The sequence below is a fragment of the Madurella fahalii genome, assembly GCF_045866475.1.
Source record: "Madurella fahalii IFM 68171 DNA, scaffold_2, whole genome shotgun sequence".
In the NCBI taxonomy this organism is placed as follows: domain Eukaryota; kingdom Fungi; phylum Ascomycota; class Sordariomycetes; order Sordariales; genus Madurella; species Madurella fahalii.
Window position 1 is genome coordinate 2,008,991 of NW_027263972.1, and position 19,182 is coordinate 2,028,172.

Genomic DNA, 19,182 nt, shown 5'->3' on the forward strand with positions numbered 1-19,182 from the left:
CCGGCTTCGGGCTGCATCAAGGAATTGCACATCTCGCGCGTGCCATCGCCACAAACTGTGCTTGGGATGGCTTTCTATCAATGTAGTAATATCGCCACGCTGCTCCAATCATCGCCGGCTTAGACGAGCTCTTGACAGCGCCGCGCTAGGACTTTCATGTCCAACACCCCGAGGAACTACGAGTCGAGCGTCAAGCTCCAAGTGCTGGCCTAAGATCGCTGGGGCATAATCCCAATGTTGAAAGTTCCCACGCAATTCAACTCAGCCCCATGGCAGAAATCAAAGGCTTCATTACGGAACCCCGCAGTCTAATGCTTTGGCTCCCTTCCTCGGGCCCTTGTACCTAGTCATACAGTGATGCACAGGTTATGTTTACAGCCCAAGGCAATTGGTAGTCATATCCCTATATACTCGGCTGCTTTCCCGCTCATCAAAACCCAAAACTATCCAACAGCGAGTTCGCATCCGGCTCCTCAAACACCGTCGGTGGCGCCTGCGGCTTCGGCAAGTGCCCGCCCGACTTCATCTCGGCCGGCACCGGCTGCGACACCGACAAGGGCGATACGGGTAAGTCCGCCACCACAAGCGAGCTCCTCCTCTTGAGCAGCCTAAGCGGGTCGATCTCGCCGCCCAGCCCGGTCGCGATGCCAGCGACGCCGGCCGGTTGGAAGAACTCCCAGTTCCGGACTATCACGGTTAGTTAACCCCCCCTTTCCGATTGTCCGTGGAAGTAGAACATACCCAGATCCAACCCCAGCAAATCACACCCCATCCGCTCGTACAGCCTCGCATTGTGCAGCACAAATTCCCACTCGACCTTTGGCATTACCTTGCTCGCGCCGCGGAGCGTCTGTAAGGTCTGCTGCCGGAGCTGCCGGTACAAGATCACGAGCGCCGGGTCGTCGGTCAAGAACAGCTTCGACTTCAGGTCCGGCGAGGCGGGCGTCTCCAGGAGCGTGTAGACTGGCGTCTTTGCCGCGCAAAACACACATTCGTCCCTCTGATCAGCAAACCAGCCACAACCACGGGGACGCAACACCAGACACTTGTTCTGTATGTAGGTACTGGTACTCACAATCAGAGCGCGGACCGCCATATCCCTTCGATGGAGCATCCAGAACGCCCACGAGGCCAGCCACCGGTTTCCTTCTTGGGCCGCGATCGTCAGCACTTCTTCTTCGAGGAGCCTGCGGAGCACAGGGCCGTGATCTCCTTCGTAGACGCGGGCCACGGCGATGGCGAGCTGTAGGTCCTTGAGTTGGTTGAGGCAGACGTTGACTGCGTCCTGGAGGTGGTCGGCCAGGAGGAAGAAGGCCGCGGCGTATTCTGCAGATCGTGATCAGCTTCATAAAGGGCCATTAAAAGGCGATGCGAAACAACGTACGGAACCGTCTCTTGCTCATCAGCGCGTACGCATTCTTGAGCGCCGCCGTCCGCCACTTCGGATCATCGAAATTGTTCGCCAAGAACCTTTGTGTAGCTTGCTGCTCCTTGTTCCACGATGCCATACGCCACAAACCCTGCAGCACCGTCTTCTTCTTGAGAGCCAGGTAGAAAAGACTACATTCGATCGGGTCTTTCACGTCGCCCTTGGTGTACTCGTTCCGCGCAATCACCTCGAACTGGGCTCTCTGCACCCTCTCGTCAGCCAACTAGATCTCCTGCTAGCCTCTTGCACGACTGTAAACTCACCACAGCGGCGTTATCTGCCAGCCACATAAAGATGCCGCTCTCTCTCGCCCCCTCCCAAACCATCCGGCCCTGACTCTGTCTCGACACGAAATCAACCAGAACGTCCTGGCTAATCGAGTGATACGCCCAGTTGATTTCCCGCCAGCCCAGGTGGATCTCGTTCGTCCTCCCCTTGCGCAATGCATGTTGTTTGAAGAAGAGCACAAACCGCGCGCCATTCTCGTCTAGCGAGCGCCGGTGCTTCTCGACCAGACCGACACACTCGACGATATTCACCAGCTGGATTTGCTCGTGGTTCGAGAGCTGAGCGATGTCGACGCGCGTGAGCCGCTCGTTGATCTCAGCCGCTACTTCCTCCGAGAAAGACTCGTCGCCCTCATCGTACGACATGCGCCGCTCGAGATAGCCGCCGTGGGCCTTCGTCGATGACGTTTTAGCAGACTGTGGCACAAGACCAGGTCAGTAACACATATCCGTGTTCCCCCTCAGAGCAGACAGAGAACGCACATGATCAACCGCATAAAAGTCGTCCATCTCCAAACCCAAATAATCATCCAGCTCGTCCCCCTCAACCCAAAACTTCAGCGTTCTATATAGTGCCATCAAGATCCCATGCACGAGGACAATCTTCCCAGCCAGTATACACTGGCTCAGAAACTGCGGGTGAAATACGGGCAACGGCCCGTTCAGCCTCTGCACCACCTCGAACAAGTCCCATTCCCCTTCCCCTTTCTTCCTCTGCGGCAGCCTCAAGCTCGTCACCAACGAACTGCCCGCATCGAAGCCCCGATCTTGCACAAACAGCTGGTTCCCCGCCCCAATCACAAGATGGCCGTCCCCCAACCAAACCGAGTCCCCAATAGGATGCGGCGTGCACTCGCGGATGCCAATCTCACGTATCGGGGCCCACGCGGGGCCCTGGTTGAGATAATCAAACCGCATCTGCGACAGCAGCAGCACGCGGTGGGGGAACCCGACCGCCAGGATGGACTGCCTGTCGGGCGTAGACGTCCAGTCGAGGTCGCGGATGGTGTGGCTGTTCTCGAACTCCTGCGCGTACTCGAGCCGGGCGCCGCGTATGTCCCAGATGGTCAGGGCCGAGCGCGCGGCGTTGACGAGCGCGGCTTTCTTCCTGGTGCTGCCGCTCACGAGGGCCGGGTTTGCGACGCCCGTCTCCATCGAGCTTGTCGAGAGCCACTCGACACCCTGGCCGTGGTGGCCGACGCGGGCGGTCCAGAACTCTACGCGGCCCGAGTGCGTGTACGAGATGGCAACGTCGCGCGCAAAGACGTCGAGGAATCCCGAGACGCTCAGGGTGGTGCCTGCAGGGTCGACGGGGAGGACGTACGCGAGGTCGCCGGCGTCATCGAGGGTGAACCTGGTGAATTCGCAGATGGAGCCCTGCTGGTGGCGGTGGCCGGAGTCGTGCTTGGTGCCGTTAGTAATAGGGGCGGCGATGGCGCCCTCGCCGCGGGAATAAAACGGAAGCTTAACCTCCCAGACGAGACCCTGTTTCTCGGACGTGATAGTCGCGATATGCGCTGTGGTGTAGTCCTCAACCCTGTGCCGTGGGAGGATCAGTAGACAGAGCGGCTTCCCGGCAATATCGTATCGGTGCTCAACCAGCATCTTAGGTTGTGACTGCCGGCAATCCCACAACGAGATATGCTCGTGCCGTAAGAAGACCACAAAGCGTCCCTTTCTGAGGAGGCACATCCTGTGAATATGACCTTCTTGCGGGATGACCACCTGCCGGGAGAGCGTCGTCCGCTTCGGGTCCAACTCGTGCTTCCAGATGACACTCTGCCCCTGCTCGGTCCGCGAGACGATAGCCCTGCCGCTGAAATTACGCACAATCTTTCGTATCGCCGCGGAATGCCCCGTCCAGACACACCTTAGACTCAGACGTCGCCTCTTGGGGTTCGGGTCGAACAAGGCGGCGACATCGCTGCGGTAGACCTCGACCCTGCCATCAAAAAAGTGTAGCAGAATGTGCAAGTGCCCCCCGGAATTGCAGTAGCTGTATGCCTCGACATGCGGATAGCTCTCTGGCCCCGCGTACCCCTTTAGGAAATCCAGTTCCGAGGTTGTGACGTGGGCCACGTTGAAGACGTTTGACTTTCTCGTCTTGCAGCCAATATTCTCGAGTGCCCAAGCAGACATCCGGCCCCTCCCATCCAAGACCACACAAACCTCCGGGCTCCGATTGGCAACCGTAATAAGGTGTTCCAGCGCAGCAGCATCTTCCGGCGATTGTGACGGCGTGCCATCCTGAACAGCCTTCTCCGTTGCCGCTGACAGGTCCCGGCCATGCATCACAAACGCCCAGCGCAGCCTCTCAGCTGCAGGCCCTGACTTCAGCCCCCGGCCCTGAATCGACGTCCCCAAATCCACCTTTCCCCACAGCTTCAGATGCTGTTGACCGTAGCTATCTGAACCTGCCCACACGCGCAACAAGTTGTCGGCGCAGAATGTATACAGGGCGTTGTCGATGGTCTGATCGATATGGTGTGGTCGGCGCCAATGCATCCCCGTCACGGGCTGCGGATGCCTCAGGTATATAAAGTCGAACCTCACCTCTCCCGAACCGTAGCTCAGCCGGCGCCAGACTTTAACCAGTCGTTCGTGTTCGCCCACTGAGGCAATGTATGCCGAGTCGTACGATAGGCTCGCGATCCGGGCCGGATTGGCGAGGCGCTTGCGCCAGGTGCATTCGGGCATCATTGTAGTTGAGGATGAGGACGTTTGGTACAACTCGAGGCTAGAATGTGCCACCAGGAGCTCTTCCGATGCGCCCCACGAGAGGGACATTGCCGGGCCATTGTTGTCGTCCGCGCGGTCGACGGCAAAGGATGCCTGAAGCGCCCACCGTAGCGCATCCTCGCCCTTTCCAAATGGGCAATATACCCTCACATTCCTCCTTGTGCAAACCGCAATCTTGCCCGAGGCCTCGTCCAGCGCCACCGCTTGCAACGGCTCGGGGTCATCGTCATAGACTGTTTGGAGCAAGGTATCGGGCTCGCCGAGGATGGCGAGGGCGCTGCCGGTGATGTACGCCTAAGAGAGAGAGAGAGCATCAGACAGACCGGTTGCAACGAAATGGTAGAGGCGGAGAAGGACTCACAGTGATGCGCTGCGAATCCCAGCAGCCCGTGGCCAGGGCCTGGAGCCGCGACTCGGGTGTGCCGGGCAGGACAGCTTTCATGCCTACTGCCTACGTACTTGTTCCGCTCTCTATTATCGGTATGGCGTGTCCTGGGCTGACATTTCGCGGGGCGTATTTCCCGGACTGGTCGTTATGTCGCAGCCTATTGGAAAGGTATCAGGTATGTGGATAGCCAGTTTGCGGTTGCGCGGGCTCGGGGTTTAAGGAGCGAGCTGTGCCGTGCCGTGACGTGCCGTCTCGGCTGGCAGGTGCTGTAAGTCGGGCGAATTACCTGGTCTCACAGCACAGATACGGTGCCTAAATTGAGCCTGAGCCCGGCTTTCGTCTGCAGCGATGGTATGGGTGCAGTAGAGCGCGAATCAGGAGTTAACTGACTTGATGTGTCCAAGTTTCCAAGCTGAAGGCGGCACAATCCAATCCCACGTGCCGCCATCTCCTTTAGTGAAGGCAACCCACTGCCTAATCCAGCACGCGTGCGTCGCCGTCTAGCGCGTCAGCCGATTGAAATTGGGACATCTGCTCGCTAGAGGTCCCTATGACGTGAGGGGTGACACCCCCAACACCCCCACTGCGCGTCTTGGCGCTATCCATTGTCTTTCCAATGGTTACACTCGCTGCGTCCTCCTGACTTTTAGAAACATGTCATCTTGACAGGCCGACTTCATACCCATTATCCGTAGCATCTGCGATCCCATACCTCGTTTTGACTTAAATGCTTCTGGTGGCATGCATTGTTCGGTGGTGGGGGTTCTGACACCTTACAATGTTTAACCCGAGCAGTCGAAAGTCTTCGGGTTACCCCCTAATATGGACGAACGCTTGCCAGCTTCAATCAGCAATCGAGCACACCTACAATTATTACAATGTAGTAGCCGTGTTCCGTCCCCGAGACTCAGGGGAGATCATTTAATAGTCGCCTGCATTCATCCATGGAGACGGCGGATTAGGTGAATGGCGGAGTTAGAAGAGGCCCGAAGCGATACATCCCAATTTCCTGCAGGCACCTGCTAGCCAGGAAGCCTGCTCACGTAGAAGCGTAACGAGGAATATGCCTCTCCAAACAGTTTATTCATTAGTGCCGATTGCGAGCGGCATGCAAGACTAAATTTGCTAAGTATAAGACCGCCGACTCGGATATAGGCAAAGACTACCTTGAAGATAACCCCTGTATTTAGAGCTCATGTTTGAGTTAAGAACTCGAGCTGCGGCAGCATATCCAAGACCAGAGTGTAGAGCCTCCCTTAACTATCATAAGTGGGAGAAGTATAAACGAAACCAATTGTTAGTTTCATCCATTTCAGTAGCATACGGGGAAATCAGCTATGCAAGACCAAGATGTTTAATCTTACAGATATCTAGCGCTGCCAGTTGTCTAGACGCAGAAGCCGGTTCGGTCATGGGAAACTGAGCACATCTGGCTGCAGCAATCTGACTAACGGTGGTACAATCACCACCGGGGGAATTCTCTCTTGACTGTCGAGAGGGTATCTGGCCGACATATATACACGTTTGGGTTTGTCTTAAAGCTCTATTCAGTCCAGGGATTCTGTCTCCCTACATCTATTACTACAACGTCTTGTTTATTGGTTTCCGTCTGATTTCCCCGGAAATCCTGCTTGGCGATCAACAGCTCAGATTTACCCTGCCTCTCCGATGGCAAAGCTAGGAGTTGATCCCTCACCATTGTCCAACTATCTACTACTATAGGCAAACGATCGGCTAGGTGAATGCTCAGGCTAAATATTGCTCAGACCCTCCTAGCCAGGCAGCAGTCGGCATTCTCTATACTACATAGGCACTACGAGTTTACGGGGATGTCTCAATATCGTGCTCGGTTATGATGCAGACTCAGCTAGCTTCTCTACATCATACGTCGCACTGGAGGGATGCATCTAAGGAATATCACAACCGACCTGATTCCTTCGAGTGGGGAAATTTAAGATATCGAGTAGTAAGAACATATGTGAAGCAGTTGTCTGCTAATTACGCTACGTATAGTACACTGGACAGTCGGATATACGATATGAGGGGCGTTTTCCGGCGTAATATACCTTAAGCCTGCCGAGCGGTGAAATTCATAGTTGTCATTACGAGTATAAAGACAATCTGTAAAGCAGTGGGGGAAGAAGAAGAAGAAGAAGAAGAAGATTTTTGAAACTGACTGGCGCCTTCAATTGTTATTTTCCTATTGCTTGTTGATGACTTACTACTATGTAGGTTTTTCAGCTGGCCTATATGGTACGGTTTCTCTATCTTCTCTTCTCTATATATCTCTATCTTCTCTTCTCTATATAAGAGACTACAGGACTTGCAAAATTGTCCGGGTAGTGAGATGGCTGATTTGGCTGTAAAACAGGGGTCTTCCTTAACTAATTGTTAGTGTTCTACAGCCAAGAAAGCTGTTAACAGTTATCAAAATTCGTGCACGGAACTGTTATAAATTCTCATTGGGCCAAAAAGTCTTGGCTGCTGATCACTTACGGGGAGATTGAACTACAGTACCCTGGATTGAACTGCAGCACCTGGGATTGAACTGCAGTACCTAGAATTGCACTACAGTACCCGGGTTTGAACTACAGTGGCCTGGATTGAACTACAGTGGCCTGGATTGAACTGCAGTGCTCGGGTTGAACTACAGTGCCCTGGATTGAACTACAGTACCTGGGATTGAACTGCAGTACCTAGGACTGAACTACAGTACCTGGGATTGAACTGCAGTACCTAGGACTGAACTACAGTGCCCTGGATTGAACTACAGTACCCGGGATTGAACTACAGTGCCCTGGATTGAACTACAGTACCTGGGATTGAACTGCAGTACCTAGGATTGAACTACAGTGCCCCGGATTGAACTGCAGTACCTGGGATTGAACTGCAGTGCCCGGGTTGAACTACAGTAGCTGTTGGGGTTAAGTTGCGGATTGCTAGGGAACGTTGGCGTCCCTGGGAGTCTTGGGTTGGCTCGTTCCTATGTATTTTAGCAGTAAAGGGATCGACATAGCCCCCTAGGATGAAGTGGGTTAGGAAGATAATAAATATTGATAATGATAATAAGATAATCTGTACACTCTCAAAGGATGAGTGGCAGATGCTGTGGAATGATGGAGAGTGTATTTTGGAAATTCAAATGTACACAGTCGTGTGCACAGACCAATGTGAATTCACACTCCGGACCGGGACTGCGCACACTGTAGGTAATAAGTCGACCGGCAACTGGACATGTGGTGTCAAGCCCGAAGCTCCCGGTAGCAAATTGCTACATGGACCCCAATTGACACGGAAAAGTTGAGTTGTATTTTGGCAATCCCCCTCTTTTAAGCGTTCTTGGATCTCGAGTTCGAGGGTTGCGATAGAGCGGACTATCGGACTCCTCAACCCTTCGAGATCCGCACACCGTGTAAGCAGTCGCAACACGCACTGCCACACTCGCTTCGATCCAGAACCTGCATCTCGTCCCGACTCCATCGACTCTCAACTTGGGGACGGGGACCCATACTTGCTAACTCGCAATGCGTCGTGCCGCCGCCCAAACGTTCCGCGCCGCCTACCAATGCACCGTCCGAGGACTCCGTGTTAACAGTCGTCGCGGCCCTTCTTCGCTTTTCCTACCGACGACCAAGAGCTCAACTTCGACCCGCCGCTTCCTCTCGACAAGCCTAGCCGCCCGCAGTCTCCGTCCCCGGACGGCCGATAATGCTCCGGCCGCCGGACCGGCCCGCTCATCTATGTATCTCCGTCGCGCTTCGGTAGCGCTCGTCTCTGCGCTGGTAGGATACGGCGCCTGGTACACATACGACAGCAACGGGACCGGCAGCATCATCAAGCGGGCGTACTCTGGCGGGACCGCGACGGCCGGAGGGGACGGTGCGTCACCGACCCGGTCGGTGCTTGTCATTGGCGCCGACGAGCTCCATACGGGCACCTTCGTCGGAGAGGGCCCCATCTCCAAGTCGACGGGCGACGACGGGCGGCGTGTCATCGAGATGCTGACGCCCGACCAGGCGACGCAAAAGCTCCGGAAAACCGAGCAGTCCTACTTTGTCAATCGGGGCCAGGGTGTTGTGCGCTACGATCTTGTGCAGCTGCCGAGCAATGACCCTATTGAGGATGACCATGCCGAGAAGATTGTCGAGATACCCAATAGGAACGAGGGCGCTGAGAGCAGTGATTGGATGTTCTGGGGTGTTTTCGATGGGCATTCGTAGGTCTAACAAGGGTGATTCGAGGCGGCATCGGGCGGCTGACAGTCATGTTTCACAGGGGATGGACAACTTCGGCGAAGCTCCGCCAGGCATTGGTCAGCTTCGTGGCCAGGGAGCTCAACGAGACATACAAGGAGGCCGGGCTGACGCCATCGCAAGAGGCTGTTGACGCCGCCATCAAGAAGGGCTTCCTGAAGCTCGACGACGAGATTGTCCACCAGAGCGTGCAAAAGGTCATGCAAGCCAATAATAAGATTGCCGCGGCTGAGCTGCTGGCCCCAGCCCTGTCGGGATCCTGCGCGCTCCTCTCCTTCTACGACAGCCGGTCCAAGTTACTGAAGGTTGCATGCACGGGCGATTCTCGGGCAGTCCTCGGCCGCCGGTCAGCGTCTGGCAAGTGGACTGCCACCCCGCTGTCGGTCGACCAGACGGGCAGCAACCCTGACGAGGCGGATCGGCTCCGGAAGCTGCACCCGGGTGAGCCCTACGTTGTGCGCAACGGGCGCGTCCTCGGAGGCCTGGAACCGACACGGGCGTTTGGAGACGCGAGCTACAAGTGGACACGGGAAATTTCTGAAAAGCTGAAGCAACATTTCTTCGCGCGCTCCATCTCCCCCATTCTTAAGACACCTCCCTACGTAACTGCGGAACCTATCATCACCACCACAAAGATCGAGCCAGAGAAGGGCGATTTTGTCGTCATGGCGACCGACGGACTTTGGGAGATGTTGACCAACGAGGAGGTTATTGGCCTGGTAGGCAAGTGGATCGAGAGCCAAACCAAGGGCTCGTCAAACTCGCAGTTCGACTCGGTTTGGGCTCGCATCTTTGGGCCGCGCAACCAGGGCACGCTCCCCGTCGAGACCGGCCATGGCGGTGACGGTAGCGGAGGCCAAAAGACACCGTTCCGCGGCATGCGGCAGTGGGGCTCCTCAGACGGCTTCGTTGTGCAGGACGCAAACGTCGCTACCCACCTGGTTCGCAACGCGCTCGGTGGTAAGAACCAAGAGCAGGTGTCGGCGCTGCTGACGCTGCCGGCGCCGTTCTCAAGAAGGTATCGGGACGATTTAACGGTTCAGGTCATCTTCTTCGGCAACGGCGAGAAGACTGGCGAGGTGGTGATAAATACGGACGCGACCGCGCCGCCGAAGCCCATCATGGCTAAACTATAGAAGTCGCTTTGTTTTGGGTTTCTACTGATCTGTAATCTTGTCGTGGTCGTGGCGCGCTGGGTAGGGCGGGTAGGCGCGGGGGTTGATATACCAAGCACCATTGCATTTTGTTACTTTCGCGGGGTATTCTTGTATTGGCTGGTGGATAAGGCCGTTGGCTGGCAGGCGAAGCGTCAGAAATTCCTTACGGCGGACAATGGGATGACCAGAACATGAACGTGATGCTGACTCGGCCACAGCCCACGCCAATGCCCGGTGTTGTCCGAGGGACTTGGGTCCTTTGCTCAGGGGTTCTGCGGCGTAGTGGGGCATCCTAGACGGCATGGTTGGCCTGGCCTCTTCCCAAGGCCCTTGCGCTTAAAATGGAAGCTGACGTTCCAGATCGAAGCTGTCTACCATCAACTTTGGCTGTTGACAACGTTGCTTTTGCGTGTGATAGCGCGACAAATTTCAATTGGCAATGGATCGGCCACCTCATCTTCATCGGTACCTGAGCGTAGATCAGGAACTGCCCAGGCGGCAAGATAACCGTGAGACGTTGCCAAGCAATGCAGTCGGGCCTGTTCTAGGCGAAGGGCGGGGATTGTTTGGCGCCGTATCTTGACGTCACAGGCTTGCTGCCAGCGGCCTGGCCTGCAATTGGGCACCTACAGTACCAACGCAATCCGACCCCTCCACTGCCACACCCACTCCTTTGAGTTGCCGTCCGTACCTTTAGCTCCGCGGCGTGGGTTCCTAAAGTTGGTGGCCAACATTCAGATTCTTCCTTTTTCTGTCTCGATTCCCTATTTCTGCTCTCTGATTTTTCCCTTCTCCCACTGTTGTTGAGCAGCAAGCGCTGGGAATACTCGCTGCTACCTCCTTCTTTTGAAGATTTTCCTCCCTTTCCCACTTCAAGCCTTCCTATCGCTAGAGCGTCCGTCTAAGGAGCCGCATCCGACCCCGTGGTCCCGCCATGGTTGTCTTCGACGGCCACGAATATCTCACCGAGGAGGAGAGGAGGCTCAAGGAGGATCGTAATCGCGTCAAGTATTGGAAAAAATGGGGCTCGTATGTCGCTGAGAGGGAGTGGGCAACTGGCAAGCTTTCCCCTCCGAAACGTGCCCCAAAATACCATGACTAACTGGACAAACGCAGTGCGAGAGGATTATAGCGCCGACGGAGATGCGTGGAGCCGTAAGTTTCATCCCGGCAATACTTACGACTCGAGTCATCCTAGTGCATGGCAACCCGCTTACACCGTTACCCCCCAGATTTCACCCACGATGACGCTAGATCCCGCGCATACCGATGGGGCGAGGACGGCATTGCCGGTGTCTGCGACACCCATGGCTTCCAGAACATTGCTTTCGCGTTCTGGAACGAGAAGGAGTAGGATCAATTGCTCTCCAGGACCGTTCGAAGCAGCTCACTGACTGCCGCAAGCCCCTTTCTTAAAGAGCGGTTGTTCGGGCTGTCTAACCCGCAGGGGAACCACGGTGAGAGTATCAAGGAGGCTCACTTTCACCTCGACAACACACCTGTGAGTCAATAACGTACTATGCACGTGTTCTTTAGTCTCCCGCTAACCATGTCCTCCTCAGACTGTAAGAACCCCCCACACATGCCCACCAGACGCAACATCGAAGCTCATATGTCACAGCACTCGTACATGAAGTTTTTGTATAAGTATCCGCAGAAGGAGTTCCCCTACCAAGACCTCCTGAAAGAGAATGCAAGGCGGGGTAAGGCAGACAAGGAGTACCAGATCCTCGACACCGGCGTTTTCGACGAGGACCGCTACTGGGACATCATCATTGAGACGGCTAAGGAAGATGACGACCCGGATGAGCTGCTCTTCCGTGTCACTGCTTGGAACAGAGGCCCGGAACCTGCCCCGCTCCACATCATCCCTCATGTCTGGTTTCGCAATACGTGGGCCTGGGGCCGCGAGCCTCCCGAGAACAAGCCTTCCATTGGTGTCCATGACGAAAACTTGATCAAATCAAAGCACCACTCGTTGGGGGAACGGTATATCCTCTTATCGCCTTCCCCCGGCGTCGGCCCTAGCGGGGAGGATGTCCAGCCAGAGTTGATCTTTACCGAGAACGACACCAACTATGAGCTGCTTTACGATGGCAAGAACGACACGCCGTACGTCAAAGACGCCTTCCATCGCCACATTGTCAACCGTGAGAAGGGTGTCATAAACCCATCCCAGGTCGGTACGAAAGCTGCAGCGTGGTTCGCGTTCAACGAAGCCGGAGGAGTCAACCCGGGCGAGTGCGCAGGTATTTATTTCTATGCTTATCTCGGTCTGTTGTTGAGCGGTTCTGACGGTCACCTAGTCGTCCGATTCCGATTCTCCAGGAAACCGGAGACGTACCTCGACGAAGAAGAGTTCGACGACATCATTGAGAGAAGGCGAGAAGAAGCCGATGATTTTTACTACCACATAAGCCCCCTGCCAATGGCCGATGATCTGCGTAATATCCAGCGACAGGCGTTTGCGGGCATGATGTGGTGCAAGCAGCACTATCTCTTCATCTGGGAAGAGTGGGCGAACGGTGATCCGGGCCAGCCACCACCGCCCCCTGAGCGAAAGGGCCTTCGCAATTCTGCCTGGAAGCACCTCCATTGCGACGACATCCTTTCCATGCCGGATTCCTGGGAGTACCCGTTCTTTGCCGCATGGGACACTAGCTTCCATTGCATTACCCTGGCTATGATTGATCCAGACTTTGCCAAGAAGCAGCTCGATCTCTTCACCCGCGAGTGGTACTGCCACCCCAATGGCCAACTTCCTGCGTAAGTGTATTATTGCCTAATGACCACGAGGGCCAGGAAACTAACATTTTGCAGGTATGAGTGGAACTTTAGCGACGTTAATCCCCCAGTTCACGCCTGGGCAACCTTCCGAGTCTTCAAGATTGAGCGGAAGCTCTATGGAAAACAGGATCTCGACTTCCTCGAAAGAGTATTCCAGAAGCTGCTGCTCAACTTTACCTGGTGGGTGAACCGAAAAGATGTCGAGGGCAAAAATGTCTTTGAAGGGGGTTTCCTCGGACTGGACAATATCGGTTTGTTCAACCGCTCAGAGCCGTTGCCGACGGGCGGCACACTGGAACAGGCGGATAGCACCGGCTGGATGGCCTTCTACTGTCTCAATATGCTGAACATTGCGCTCGAACTCGCCAAGCATCGGCGCATCTACGAGGATATTGCGACCAAGTTCTTTGAACATTTCATCCTCATCAGCGATGCCATGACTTGGAGGATGGGCCAAAAGGACGAGCAGTCGCTTTGGAACGACCAAGACGGGTTCTACTACGACGCTATCTCGTGGGGCGGTCCGTGGATTCAACAACTGCCGGTCAGGTCCCTGGTCGGGCTGATTCCCCTCTACGCAACTCTGACCCTGGAACCTGAGCTTATCAACAGGCTCCCGACCTTTAAGAAGCGCGTCGAGTGGTTTATGGCCAACCGTTGCGACGTGGCCGAGAGGACAATGCACAGCATCCGCAGGCGTGGCAAGGGCAACAGGATCCTGCTCTCCCTTGTTAATGAAGAGCGTCTGGTCAAGATCCTCGAGCGTATGCTGGACGAAGACGAGTTCCTCAGCCCTCACGGCATTCGCTCCCTGTCCAAGTACCACAAGAAGCATCCTTATTCTATGGACGTGAATGGGCAGACATTCAAGGTGGGGTACGTCCCCGGAGACTCGGATAGCGGTCTCTTTGGTGGCAACAGCAACTGGCGGGGACCCATCTGGTTGTGTGTCAACTTCTTGCTCGTGGAATCGCTCCAGCGCTTCTACCTCTTCTTTGGGCAAGACCTCCGAGTGGAGTGCCCGGTCGGTTCAGGCGATTACATGCATCTTGGCCATGTCTCGGAGGAGATCCAGCACCGGCTGCAGCATCTGTTTGCTCGCGGCGATGACGGCCGGCGGAGCATCAACGGTGGAAACGACACGCTGGACTTTGACCCCAACTGGAGGGACTATCTGTGGTTCTACGAGTTCTTTGACGGTGATACCGGGCGTGGACTCGGTGCGACGCACCAATGCGGCTGGACTGGCCTGATTGCTCGCATGATTCATGACACCGGGTAAGACCATCCTTCTCTTCACTTACGATCTTTATGAGGTCAATACTAACCGGTCACATTACAGTGTCAACTGCCGTCTCCCGCATACGCCGCGCACACCCGGTGCGGGCATGTCTCATTACTTTGACGACATACTCCACCGGCACCTCGGCGGCGCGCATACGCCGCGCTCGCCCATGCTCTCGCCCACCGCGCCACGCCTCCGGCGGAGCTCGACGAGCAGGTCCCTTGCTGCCCGTAGCGACTTTAGCGTGAACAATCTGCTGAATCCTGCCAGCGAGAGCTATGACTCTGTGGCCGCGACGTCGGATATTGGTGTCTACGGAAATGGCGTTGGCAAGGGCCATGATAGACGCGGGTCGGTTGGTACCCAGGCCATGCTGAATCACCCTGATCGGGTCAGGGCGAGACAGGAGGCCGATCAACACCTGCACACGTATATATCGAGGGAGCTGGAGAGGGTTAAGTTGGAGCGGGGCGTAGATGAGGAGCGGGATGAGTTTGAGGTGGAGGGTTGAGGCCTTGCCTGGCCAGGAAGTGGGTTAGATGGGGAGAGTATAAAAGGAGGGTGGATGGACGGACGCATCTGTTTGGCCGGATATATGTTAAGTTTCATGCTTTTGGGATAAATATATGGTACGCCGTTAGAGATAGAGATACGAGACTGGTTATTACGAAGTAGAACAGAATTGGGAGATGTCGGTGTTCTCTGCTGGGAAGGAGGGTGCGGCGGAGATTCCACTCTTATATCCAGTCCTTGGTTACTTTGGGTATCAAGAGCGTCAGTGGTTTAGTGGTAAAATCCATCGTTGCCATCGATGGGCCCCGCGTTCGATTCGCGGCTGACGCAAGATGATATTCTTTTTCGCTTTTCCCTCGTTTGTTTCTTCAGCTATTGGTTCTTTCATATATTTTTAGTTCTTTGGGTGTTTTTAGTTGACCGGACAAGGGAGATGTTGCGTGCGGAGGTAATTCCGTAAAGTTACCTCTCTTATTGTATTCGAAGGGGTTCCAGCCCATTGGCATATCATGCCAGGCTTCGAGAGGGCGATTCAAGCTGGCATGTATCCAGATTGAGCGAGAGAATGAGGATGAGTGTAACGGGACAGGCCGAAAGGGGTCTGTGGCGAGACAAGAAGCGAGTATCTGGCTACGTTAGTCAATGGATGACCTAGATGCGCAAGGGAGAAGCACAATGCCATTCATGATGTGTACATGGAGCTTCTGTGTCCCCACAGCTGCTTATCCCAGTACCGACTGTCAATGCTTAGGTGGGTTAGAGGGCCTCGAACTCACTTGGTGGTGCAAAAATAGGATCGAACTGAACTAGGGAAAACTTGTCTATTCGACTCATATACACAGCGTTCTATAGGACGTACCAGAGCCGTTCTTCGATTGGCCCGGTCCCGATTCTCTCACGCCCAAACTCAACACGCTCCAATTGCTACAAAAAGAAGTGTAATTTACAGGGTGTCGGTGAGGAGCTTATTCATCTTGGCCAACTTGGAGGAAACGCTGAGGTCGATTGTCCTGTCGCCAACCTCCACAATCAGGCCACCGACAATGTCGGGGTTGACCTGAGTAACGTTAGTATTTGAGCGAGTAAGGGTATGTGAGGGGGTTTGGAAGGGACACACCGTATTCTTGACCTTGAGCTTCTGGCCAGCGGCGATGTAGCTGGACTTGGAGACGGCGGTCTCAAGGCGGTTGAGAGTCTTGTTGTCGAGGGGCTGTCGCGTTTCCCACATTCGTCAGCACTGCATCTCCCGGCCATAACACACCCGTCTCCTTGGTCTGTCTCGCCCACGAGAATGGTCGTACCTGAGCGCTGGTAACAATCATCTCAACCTCACCACGAGCGGCGCTCATCAGTTCGCCGAACTTGCTGCACACACCGGGGAGAAGGCCCAAGCGGTTGTTCTCGGCGAGGGTGGAAAGGAAGTTCTTGACTGTCTCGCCGGTAGCACCGGCGTTCTTCTGCAGCTCGGCAACGATGGCACTCTTGTCGGCGGCCGTCAGGGTGGGGGCATCGAGGATGGTGCTGAGCTTCGGATCCTTTTGCAGCAGGTTGCCGAGAGCAGCAACACCCCTGGCGGTGGGCTCGAGGGAGGACGTCTTGACGGCGGCCGTGTACTATATCGGAATAAGGCAAAATGACGCAGGTCAGCCTGTGTTGTTGTAGAGTTTGCCTCTATATGTGAAACCCATTGCGGATGCAAAACTAATCCTCCATCACTGTGTCCTCCACAGGAAGCTCGAGAGCGACCAATTGGGCGAGCTGGGGGGGGCGTACCAGAGCAGTGGCATAGGTGCCGTCGAGGCCGAAGAGGGCGACCGGAGGCTTCACCTTCTCGCTCGAGGCCGGCGCGGCGAAGGTGCGGGTCTGGCACAAAAGGGCGCGCTGGGGAGTTGCCGTCCGCGCGGAGCGCAGCAATGCCTGTCGCGAGAACATGGTGGCGGTGGAATTGAATGCGATGATGGGACCTCAATTGTCGTGGAGCGAGCTTCCATTCAGTTTTCAGAAACGGGGTTTGGGTGCTCGGTAATTTCGTTGGTGCCTCAGGCCGAAAACAGGGCTGCTCCCGGGTGGGACCGGCCAACCGCCAGCTTTTATGTAAAAAGCCGCTGCGTTTTTGGCAACCGACGCGCCTGGTTGATCCATTTGGCAGATCTACCGTGGTACGTTTCGGAATTACAGATTCAGAGCTGCTGGACAAAACTCAGCGTTCATCATACCTCTACCCCCCAAACATCTTTTTCTACAGAGCACAGGAAGCCCGCTTTCCCCGAGACTCCGTGACCACGCATTGCACCCATCAAAACACCGTCCATGACCCTGATACCGCAGTGCTTTGCCATCCAAACCCCGAATCCTAACCACCAAACGAGTCCCGTATCGGCCAAGCACACCCAAACGCCATCATGCAGAGCCCAACAATGAGTTACTAATAGCTCAAAAAGAAGACAACGTGCAGCCTAGTCGCTGCGCAACATGCTGTCGACCAAATCCCCCAAGGGGCCCCAGAAATCCTTGCCGCTGGCGAGGTTGTGCTCGTCGATGAAGAGGACGTACTGCTTGAAGCTGGTGTTAAGGTGTGGCTCCAGGCCGAGCTCCCGTATGACGGGGTAGTGGTGACAGTAAATGTGGGCGTAGACGCGGTACATGCGCTTGAATATCTGGCGCACCAGAGCCGGGAAGGACTTGGGGAAAGGCACACCTGTTGCTGGTCAGTTTCGGTTGATGCGCTTCCGGATGTGGCTGGTCTTACCAATACGGCTTGGGAGAACAGCCTCATTGTCGATATTCCCCTGTACCCAAGTCATCAATTGCTCGATGTACGCCGGCGCGGGCATCTTGGTCGGTCGCTTGTAATTCTCGGAATCCTGCCACAGATATTCGAACCTGTCCGGTCAGCATCCGATGTATGTGCCGGCCTGCCGCGAAAACCTACTCGTCTGTCGCTTTCATCTCTGGGCATGACTGGGGAGAACAGAACTCCGTGATGGCGCCGTATAGGAGGTTGATCTGGTTGTAGAAATCCACCACTGCCGTGGATAGTTAGCGCGCGGATCCTCACAGACTGCTACTTGCAAGTGGCGACTCACTGTTGACAGCCAACCACTCGTTTTCGTCTTCGCCCTCGGGGAGTTTCACCACCTTGCGCAGACTCCCTCCGCCTAGCGTCGCCTCCGCATACTGGCGAAGCTGGTGGCTAGTCGCGCCACCTTTGCCGGGTCCTCGTGGTCGGAACTGGTTCTTCGTCCGCTGGTTACTGCTGCAGGCTCAAAGTCAGCAATGTTGTTCATGCCGTATCCGCTGCACACGAACTCGGACGCCGCTCCGCATGGCGGGTCGGGCCGCGACGAGCAGGCCGAAGAGATGCGCTCGCACGCCAGAGGAAGAGGGGCAAATACAATCGGGATGTCGCCATTCTGTATGCAGCCGCGATAATAGGAATCAAACTCACACGGTTGTAAGAAAGGAACTCATGACGAGAACCAGGGCCTGGACTCTCGAATGTATGTCGCTGAACCAGAGGCCACCAACAAATCCAAGGTTAGCGGGGCATTCTCCTTATGACGCAGCGAATGGAGTCGCTCCACCGAAGCAAGCGGAGTCCAGGGGCTGTGCGCACCGATACAAGTTACAGATACGGATTCTCGGGAAATAATGTGCTTGAGTCAGGTTCTGACGTCTCGGACAGCAAACCTCGGTGCGTGGGAAGATATATGTTCAGTAGAGGGTCGAAAGTCAACAAATGCGCAATGATGCGGGAGAATGTTTACACCAGCGCTCTGGCAACAGCGACTCGCCCTGCCAGATTAATTGCGGCACGGGAAGAGCGCAGGGGGAAGGCCAGCGCCACACTCTGGCGGGGCTGTGGCGCTAATTGATGACAAGGTAGCCGAGGGCTCCAATCACTTTCAGCTGGAATGAAACCAAACGGGAGCCAAGGGAGGTACATCATCAGCGCTTGTTTGCATCCAAGACATGGCTAGACCGCGTGCTGTGGGGTGTCGGCTAGGAGGGACTACTCGCTCCACAAACGGGGTCGACACTCACAACATGTACTCGAACACCTCTCGAATTAGACTCTAGTCCTAGCCGGAGCAGGACCTAGCGTGTCGACAGACCGCAAAGAGTACACTTGAGGCCTGGCATCTTGTTGTTCCTTAATTTTGTCATATTTTCACAGTGATTGATAGAGTTCATTTGCTATTGCGAACCGCCCTCTTCGGTCTCTTGCCTTCGGCAGCGGAATGTCTATGCAATAGATACTCACGGTACTAAGCTATGTGGGAAAACCAGCCTAAAAGCGTACCCAGGTGAGCACGCTATCCTTGCGACCGTGGAATCGCCCCT

At 55.3% G+C, this 19,182-nt stretch overlaps 5 protein-coding genes and 1 non-coding gene across 6 annotated transcripts; 3 read left to right on the forward strand and 3 right to left on the reverse strand.

Annotated features, from left to right (window-relative positions):
• Window positions 1-430: 430 nt before the first annotated feature.
• RAV1_2 (regulator of (H+)-ATPase in vacuolar membrane) lies at window positions 431-4,897 on the reverse strand (the record flags this gene model as incomplete). Its single annotated transcript, XM_071058755.1, has 7 exons — window positions 431-687; window positions 742-970; window positions 1,076-1,326; window positions 1,385-1,631; window positions 1,693-2,133; window positions 2,200-4,749; window positions 4,817-4,897. 7 exons carry the CDS (start codon window positions 4,895-4,897, stop codon window positions 431-433), a joined length of 4,056 nt encoding a protein of 1,351 aa, XP_070914856.1.
• A 3,470-nt stretch (window positions 4,898-8,367) lies between these two features.
• Window positions 8,368-10,232, forward strand: PTC5 ([Pyruvate dehydrogenase [acetyl-transferring]]-phosphatase 1, mitochondrial; the record flags this gene model as incomplete). The annotated part of the gene is made up of 2 exons (XM_071058756.1): window positions 8,368-9,059; window positions 9,119-10,232. 2 exons carry the CDS (start codon window positions 8,368-8,370, stop codon window positions 10,230-10,232), a joined length of 1,806 nt encoding a protein of 601 aa, XP_070914857.1.
• Window positions 10,233-11,187: 955 nt separating this feature from the next.
• On the forward strand, window positions 11,188-14,836 carry MFIFM68171_03336 (uncharacterized protein; the record flags this gene model as incomplete). Its single annotated transcript, XM_071058757.1, has 8 exons — window positions 11,188-11,311; window positions 11,370-11,408; window positions 11,486-11,603; window positions 11,658-11,754; window positions 11,875-12,502; window positions 12,560-13,019; window positions 13,074-14,318; window positions 14,383-14,836. The coding sequence occupies 8 exons, from the start codon at window positions 11,188-11,190 to the stop codon at window positions 14,834-14,836; spliced, it is 3,165 nt and encodes a 1,054-aa protein (XP_070914858.1).
• A 261-nt stretch (window positions 14,837-15,097) lies between these two features.
• Window positions 15,098-15,168, forward strand: MFIFM68171_t34. Its single transcript has one exon. It is a non-coding gene; the product is annotated as a tRNA-Gly (tRNA).
• Window positions 15,169-15,781: 613 nt separating this feature from the next.
• ATP5 (ATP synthase F0 subcomplex subunit OSCP atp5) lies at window positions 15,782-16,770 on the reverse strand (the record flags this gene model as incomplete). The annotated part of the gene is made up of 4 exons (XM_071058758.1): window positions 15,782-15,895; window positions 15,956-16,048; window positions 16,140-16,451; window positions 16,612-16,770. 4 exons carry the CDS (start codon window positions 16,768-16,770, stop codon window positions 15,782-15,784), a joined length of 678 nt encoding a protein of 225 aa, XP_070914859.1.
• Window positions 16,771-17,294: 524 nt separating this feature from the next.
• Window positions 17,295-18,309, reverse strand: MOB1 (Mitotic exit network component; the record flags this gene model as incomplete). The annotated part of the gene is made up of 5 exons (XM_071058759.1): window positions 17,295-17,536; window positions 17,588-17,721; window positions 17,771-17,864; window positions 17,925-18,094; window positions 18,287-18,309. 5 exons carry the CDS (start codon window positions 18,307-18,309, stop codon window positions 17,295-17,297), a joined length of 663 nt encoding a protein of 220 aa, XP_070914860.1.
• Between the last annotated feature and the right edge of the window lie 873 nt (window positions 18,310-19,182).